Below are 7976 nucleotides of genomic sequence, written 5' to 3'. Positions count from 1 at the left end.
AATGCAGGGGGCTGGTCCCTGTGCAGGGAGGGACCTGAGGTCTCACCCCAGTGGGGACAGCAGCTGTGACAGGCACAGGGAGGGGATACAGGGAGGGGCTCCCCCACGGAGCCCGCTGTTCTGGGTGAGCCCCAGGGGGTGAGGGGTGTGTGTGAAATCTGCACAGAGTGACATGCAGGGACTCAGCAGGAGCCCAGGGGACAGGAGGGAGCAGGAGGACGGCTGAGCCAGGGTGGGTGTCAGAGAGATCCCTGCAGCAAACAGGGAAATTTTAAAACTGTTTAAGTGGAAATAGAGACATGGCTTGAGTGAATTTTTTTAACTATTTGCCCAACAAAATAAAATCACAGAAGGAGTCCTGAGGATCTCTCCAGTCCCCCACTAACTATCCTGGGACACAACTGAGTGACTTCCTGGGCTCTATCCTCTGAGGCCAGATACATCCTCACATCCATGCACACCTGTGAGGGCTCAGAAAGCCCACAGGGCCACTCTCTCCTGCAATGTCAGGTTCACTGTCAGCTAGAAGACCCAGGGGTCAGAGAGGGGCTCAGAACACCCATAGCTCGGACACAGGCTCACCCCGATTCCTTCAAGGGGGCCAGATGTGCTGTGGAGCCAGCACACTGTCTCTTCCCAAGCCTCACTCTCCTGTCTGCCCTGACACTCACCAAAGTGGGTTGCAATGAGGGTGACGCAGGAGAGAAGCCGGAGCAAGGCCATGGTGCTCAGTCTGGATGTTGGGGCGCCCGTTTGGGCCCTTTTACATCCCCAGAAGCCCTTGTCCCGCCCCAGCCCTTTGGACCTCCCTGACCTGAGGGTCACCCTCCCCTTGGTGAAACCATCCTGGATAGGCTCAGGCCAGATCACCCCAGCACCAGGCTAAAGGGCAGCTCCTGGCTCACTGTCACTGTCACACCCAGCTGTGGGCCCTGCAGGCCCTGGGCCCATCATGGGGGCAGCGGGTGCTCATCAAAGACTCATCTCAGGGACCTTCACCCTTCTGTCCTGGGCACCCAGAACTCAGCACAGGTCTCAATTGCACAACAGCCCCCAAAGCCCTGGACCCCAGGCTGTTTCTCTTCCTGCTCAGCGAAACTCCCTGAGGCCAGAGACACACAGCAGGCCCAGCCCCTCAGGAAAGGGCCTCGGAGCCTCCCGGACACACAGGCTGGAGCGCAGGAGGCAGGACAGTGTCTCACTGGCTTAACCCAATTCTCTCTCCTTGAGAATTCACCATTTATGAAGCATCTTTATAAATTCTTTAACTCCTTCTAAAATGTGACTTGAAAACTCACCATAAAAGGCCAACTGAGGACCCAGAAAGCTGAGGGCTCATGTCAGGACAAGGAGGAGATTCTGGGAGGCCCGGAGTGGGGTGTCCCAGGCCCTCCCTCAGGGGGACCCCAGGACCAGCCTGTGTAGACGCCTCCTGGGTGTCTGCTGGTCACTTTCACTGAGTGTCTGCAGCAGGAAGACTGCACGGAGGCCTTGGATACTTTAGGTAATGATTATTATTCCCCGGTTTTGGAGGGTTTTATTTTTACCTATTCACCATTTTGTGCAATTACTGTTGACGGCTTTCCTCTCATTGTATCATAGCCCAACACTTTTCTTTTCTTTTAAAAATTGGATTTTTTAATAAAGCTGATCAGTGCTGTAATCTATCATTTTTTTAATCTCACAGAGAGAAACTTTCAAATGTCAATGACCACTGTGATATTTTGGGTTTTGTGTATTTTCCGCTGGGGTACTCTTAGCTTTCTTATGAACCGACAAATTCTCAGTAAGATTTTTTGTTGTTGTTGTTAACTTGTGCAGCTCTACATTAAGTAAAATACAACCTACATTTATTTGGCTCTGGAATTAATTTTGTCACCTTTCCCTCAAATAGTTCCCTAAAAAATAACCCCACTGATTACACGTGCACATGTGTGAACCCACACACGCCCCCATCTCTAAGGAAGGAAAGTGTATGACATTCTGCATGGCCTGGGCAGCGTCTCGGGATCTCAACCTTCTCTCCTCAGGCTGAGCACTAACACTTGTTTTGAGGAAAATTTGCTCTTAGGGTCTTTCTCATTCTGGGTAATTAAATATGTTATCAGATTTTGTAGGGCCCTCCCTAGTGATGCAAAGTGTAGCCCAGCCCACACCCCTCCTGCCCCTCTACAACACTTTGAACATGGCCACAGAGTCAGCACCAATTAGATACCCAGGCAGGGTGGGCTGGACCATGGACAGCTGGAGAGAACATGAAGGCAACATGTAATAATCCTATTAATGTTAATTATTCATGGAATTAAACCTTATCCTTGGGGTGTATATGTTTTGTTGTTTCTTTATTACTTTCTCTGCAATCTGTGGGCAGGTGCTTCTCAACATTCACTTACCAGTGTCAAGACCCTCGCGCCTTAACCACCATTATATCAGAACTAAGACAAGAGCATTTACTTGAGGTAGAAATGTCACCCCTTCTCAGCAGGAAGCAAATACCCCATTAAGAAGTAGACACCCAGCCCTCCCTGGTGGCACAGCAGGTTAAAGCCCAGCACTGAGAAGCTAAAGGCACTTCAGCATGAGTTTGACCCCCGGCCCCGAGGTGATCCACATGGCGTGGCAGACCTCTCCTGATCTGCCCGCTGCTCCCCTCAGCAGTGTACTTCATCCATCTGCCTGTTCTGCTCCCCACTCTGTCTCTCACCGCCCCTGCACGTCTAGCCTGTACCCCAGTTCTGTATGTATAAATAAATAAATTTAAAAAAAAAATACTCACTGCATACTCATGCTGGACACAACAATCATCCCTCTGCTTTATCCTTCACAGGCGCCAAGGCCCCAGACCCACTAGAGGCCCACACTCCCCATTTATACAAAGCCACTTCCTTCAAGACTAGGTACCAAAGGAGGTAGAAACCAGGCTGAGAAATGAGGCTGCAGCAGGTGTGTGGACTCTCCCCCAGGGCCCCTGAGCAGGGAGGCCCAGACCAAAGGGGCTCTGGGCTCTGAGCTGGAAAGGGAGGGGCACGCCGCCCCCTGGTGGGGGACAGGAGCACTGCAGCCACCTCCCCAGTCAGACACAAGCAGTCAGGGCTCTGTGCAGGGGCTTTATTGGGGATAAAGGGCGCAGCAGTGAGACCATCAGGACTAGTTGTTAGCCTGGATCTTTACAATCCAAGGCATGAATTTTGTGACACGGGTGACCATCATCGGATGGAGATTAGGGCAGATTCTATTCTGACTGACCACGATGCCCACCAGCGTCCAGAGTTCATTCAGCTTGCAGGCCACAGGGGCACCAACATCACCCTGTGGGATGAGAAAGGTCCTGAGTGCAAGACTGACCACGGCAGCAGCCCCTGGTAGCCCCTGCCACAGCCACGTGGTGCCAAAAAATAGCAGGTGGTTCCTGTATTCCAGCAACAAAAGCTCCCGAGAGGGCAGCCAGCTCTGCCTTCTTCTGTGGATGTCGGGGGTAGGGAGCTCAACCCAGGGTTTGTAAATCAGCTGGAAATAGCTAGTGACGGGGGTGGGTGTGTGAGCAACCCCCACAGACAGTACCCCCATGCCTGGTAGAGCACAGCCTCCGCTGGGCCTGGGTAGGCTCAGGGCCTGGCTCCCGGGGCGCCAGCCAAGGAAAGAGGGTAGTAGAATCTGGGGCCAGGAGTGTCCCCCCAGCCTGACAGGACAATCAGGGAGGGGCTGGGTTAGAGCAACACATACATAGTAGGAGCAGGCCCCGTTGGCCCCGGCGCAGAAAATGGAATCGCTGTACCACTTGCCCAACAAACTCTTGCACTCAGTTTTGGACAGAAGGGGCACGGTAGCTTCTTGCAGTTTTTCAGGGGTCTTCAGGACTGCAGAGACAGATGGGAAAGTGTGGGGGTCACATTCCACCTTCTCATAACTTAACATAGGTAGAAGAGACTCGATCCCCAATCGCTGTTCTTCCCTGGTCACCCTCTTCCTATACTAATAACAGAGTCCAGGGTCAAAGCCCATCACCCCTTTGGATCTTAGATGCCCCAAAGGGATGGACTCCCTGTCATTCTTCCCCCGGCCGGGCTGACTTTGCTCCAAGTACAGGTGATGCCCTGCTGTGCAGTGTGGCATGGCTGGGCACTGCCAGCCTGGGTGGAAGCGAGGGGCACACAGGGACTGGCATCCCTCTAACTGCAGACCCCACCTGGGGATGACAGGGAGTCTTCCTGTGGCTGCTGCCCCGAGAAGGACCAGCTGGGTAGCCCTGGCCTGGGCAGATGGACTCAAGCGTGGAGGAGACCATGAGGCCCCAGGGAGGGACATCGGGCTGGACCCTGAGGGCCCCAAACCCACTCTGGACTCCTGCACACAAGGTCAGAGAGGTGGCGGCACCCCTGCCCACTCAGGCCGGGGGCGGGTCAGGCTGGTCTGGGGGTCCCGTCTGGCTGTAGGCCGGGGAGTAGGGCAGGGCCTGCCGGGACTGAGCTACATTTGTACAAACTGACCATTCAAGGACATCACGGGTCCTGTGCCCTCACATCCTGGGTAGGTGTACAAGGAGAGGTTTTACGAAAGAAGCCGGTCCATTTATCACAGTTTGAATTTGGCCCAAATCGTGAAGCCAAGCCACACAGTTTCCTATGGCTGCTCCAGAGCCCCAGCCTAGACCTTCACAGCGAGGCACGGTCACTCACTTCCGGGGTGGGTGTCCCCCCAGCCCGTAATGGTGCACAGGGTTCCAGAAAGAAACTTGTCATCGGAACTGGGCAGTGCAATGGGAAACACCATCTTGGAGAATTTGAAGGGCGCCTCCACCATCAGCAGGGTGATGTCATTGTAGAATTTCTTCCACTCGAACTTGGGGTGCCTAAAAATCTGAGGGTGTGGGCCAGGAGGAGGTAAACAAATAAATTTGGGGGGGGGAGAAATCTTGAGGGACCAGGAGAACCATAGAGGCCCGTGTACTGGCTCCTCTAGCTGCAGCCACCCGGTGTTCGCCTCTGATCCACCCCCCAAGCAACATCCAGCTGGAGAGCACTTCTGGGGGCCTGAAGTACCTTGACAATATGTAGCACCTGGATTCCGTCCTGAACTGAGTTCCGGTCATACAACCCTGCCACAGCCCAGTCAGATGTCCTGGGGGAGCCAGTGGGTGAGGATTAAGGAGGAGCCACTCCCACCTCCACCCCCACCCCTGGTCCCTAGGACCCTTCCTGGTCTCACGTGACATTGCAGTGGGCGGCGGTGATCACCCATCTCCGGTCAATCAGGGAGCCCCCACAAAGGAGGAGTCCAGTAGGGGTCTGTAGGGGAAGGGAGGGATGACACATCAAAAAAAACAGCCGCAACAATCTGGGTGAAGCTTCTTCACTGCAGCCAGCACCCCATTGTGACCCCAATCAGTGAAGACTGCCCTCACCTGCAGAGTCACATGCCAGGGCCAAGCGCCAGGGACAGCGTCCCTCCCATTGATGATCCTGGGTGTAATGCTCAGCTCCGGGTCACTGGCAGGGGCCCCAGAGCCTGGGATCACGGGGGGAGAGGAGAGTGGGGAGGTCCAGTCAGTCTGCAGAAACATGCTTGCACCCTCAGCAGCACAGCACCACCCAAACTCCCCTCCTGGCACCAAGCACCTAGACTGGAAGACACACCCCTGCCTGCTGGCCTGTCACCCCCCAGAGATGCAGAGGGACAGGCGGCTCCATCCGGGTCCCCCTGGCCTAAGGAGCAGACTCAGGCGGAGGAACCATGTTCCAGCTGAGGGGACCTCAGGCCCCTCTCATTCTCCCAGGCTCATTTTCCCCCAAGAAAGGGAAGAAAACACAGTCCCCTCCCAGGCTGAGCGTGCCAAAGAGATGGGATGGGCAGGAGGTGTGGGGTTAAAACACAGAACCCTGAGTGGATGGGAATTACCACTCTCCCACCTTCTTTAGGTGACATGACCTGGACCTGTTTACAGTGCTGAATTCTCTACTCAGGGATTTCAGGAACTCTTCACTGCATAAAGTTTAAAGTTATTAATATTTAATAAGATCCTTCTTTGGCTCCCCACCATAAAAAGACATTAAGGCATACTCACTCCCTGCTTGCCTGTGACTGTACAGTTATTCTTTATTTTCCCTTTCTCTTTTACCAATAAACCTGTCCGTTTAAAATTAATAAAAAAAGAAAAAGACACTTAATGAAAATGAAAACAGAGGACGACACTGCCCAGAATAGGAAGGACACACTGGCCCTTGACATGTGCAGACACGTCTGCTGTCAGGACACGGGATCCCCAGCAGCCCCAGGGCTGTGAGAACTTGGACACAGGAAGGAGGGGGGCAGGGCCAGCCCTTCTCACAGCCAGGCACCCCCATGGTCCCCCAGGCCCTGACCCAGGCAGCATCTGCTCCTGCTGGGACAGGGACATGGCCCGGCCACTCCCTCCAGCTGGTGACTCTAAACATGTCCTCCTCATTCTTTCTCCTAAGAACAGAAAACCCCCAGCAGGAGCTGTGAGCGGCGCCCCCTGCAGGCGCGTCCTAGCAATGCAGGGGGCTGGTCCCTGTGCAGGGAGGGGCCTGAGGTCTCACCCCAGTGGGGACAGCAGCTGTGACAACACAGGGAGGGGACACAGGGAGGGGCTCCCCCACGGAGCCCGCTGTTCTGGGTGAGCCCCACGGGGTGATTGTGTGAGGCCTGCACAGAGTGACAGGCAGGGACTCAGCAGAGGCCCCTTCTGGGGATGGGGGGAGCAGGGGGTCTGCTGAGCCTGCTGTGGGTGTCAGAGAAAACCCTGAAACAAACTTGGGATAGTAACATTTTTTAACCCTAAGCACAGATAGCATACTACTTTTCTTTCTGTTTGTTTTTAAATATTGAAACATTGGTGGTTTATGGAACAAAATAAAATACACAATCCTTGCAAGTCCCTCATGGCTACGCCCTTAGTGACCCTCTTGGTCACACCTGTCCACCACCTGGGTGATCCATCCTCTAAGGCCCAGAAGGATCTGTTCCACACCTGGCATAGCTGTGAGGCAGAGGCCACTCTGTTTCCATGGTCAGGCTGCCTGTACTGAGGTGAAGGGAACAGGAGAGAGACTCAAAGTGCACCTTAGTCAGGATACAAGACCTTACATCGAGCAGAAATCCTCATCCTTGTAGGGGGCCTGCTGAACCACTCTCAGGGCCCTGACCCCAAACCTTCCCAAGCACTGCTAGTCCCTCAGACACTAACACTCACCATAGGAGGCCCCGATGAGGGTGACGCAGGAGAGAAGCCCCAGCAAGGCCATGGTGCTCAGTCAGGGTGGGCCTGCCTGCTCTTAGGTCCGTTTAATATCCCCTGGGAGCCCTAAGTCCCACCCAGGCCCTCTGGGCCTCCCTGGCCTCAGGGCCCCTCCCCGTGGTCAAACTTGTCCTGGACAGGCCCAGCCCGGTCATCCCAGCACCAGGGAAAAGGGCAACTGCCTGGCTCACTGTCACCCATCATCTCCCAGTGTTCCTGGGGGAGGCTCCCAGCTGTGGGTACTGGAGACCCTGGCACCATCCTGGTTTTGGAAGGTGCTCAACTGAGGACAAAGAAAGCAGGCTCGTAGAGTAAAATATTTTGAATAGAATTGGTCTCCAGGAAGAGATAGAAGGATTCCCAAAAACATCCCCATGGTAATCACCGACCCCCCCCAATACCCATACTCTCATGGGCAAATGCACAGGCAGTCAGCATGGACCAAGAGGGGTGGATGAGGCTGAAAAGCTTGACACAGACTAACATACCTCCCGGGGGAACCACAAGAAAGGGGTCGAGAGGTCCTAGAGCAACAGGACAGCAGTAGAGACCCAAAGAACCAAGTACAACACCCCCACCCACGTCAGGACGAGCAGGTCCACCCCCGCCCTCACCCCCACCCCAGGGTCTCTGCGATAGAACAGAAACCTCTCAGAGCTGTCCCATCGCGTCCTCTGAAACTCTTCTTGCTTTGCAAACGGCTGAGCGGACCCCAGGACTT

At 54.6% G+C, this 7976-nt stretch overlaps 1 protein-coding gene across 1 annotated transcript in view; it reads right to left on the bottom strand.

The window, feature by feature from the left end:
- LOC105854160 (chymotrypsinogen B2-like) overlaps positions 1 to 7262 on the bottom strand; it is a 9691-nt gene extending 2429 nt beyond the window's left edge. The window contains exons 1-7 of the mRNA XM_012730459.1: positions 7211 to 7262; positions 5402 to 5505; positions 5206 to 5285; positions 5040 to 5118; positions 4677 to 4857; positions 3724 to 3857; positions 3247 to 3309 (exon numbers count right to left, since the gene is read on the bottom strand). Coding sequence (XP_012585913.1) covers positions 3247 to 3309; positions 3724 to 3857; positions 4677 to 4857; positions 5040 to 5118; positions 5206 to 5285; positions 5402 to 5505; positions 7211 to 7262 — 693 coding nt within the window. The remainder of the gene's footprint in view (positions 1 to 3246; positions 3310 to 3723; positions 3858 to 4676; positions 4858 to 5039; positions 5119 to 5205; positions 5286 to 5401; positions 5506 to 7210) is intronic.
- Between the last annotated feature and the right edge of the window lie 714 nt (positions 7263 to 7976).

The sequence above is a fragment of the Condylura cristata genome, unplaced genomic scaffold (genome assembly GCF_000260355.1).
Source record: "Condylura cristata isolate star-nosed mole 26May11 unplaced genomic scaffold, ConCri1.0 scaffold00028, whole genome shotgun sequence".
Lineage (NCBI taxonomy): Eukaryota > Metazoa > Chordata > Mammalia > Eulipotyphla > Talpidae > Condylura > Condylura cristata.
Note: the sequence above shows the minus strand (reverse complement) of the source record. Positions and strands in the feature narration are given on the sequence as shown.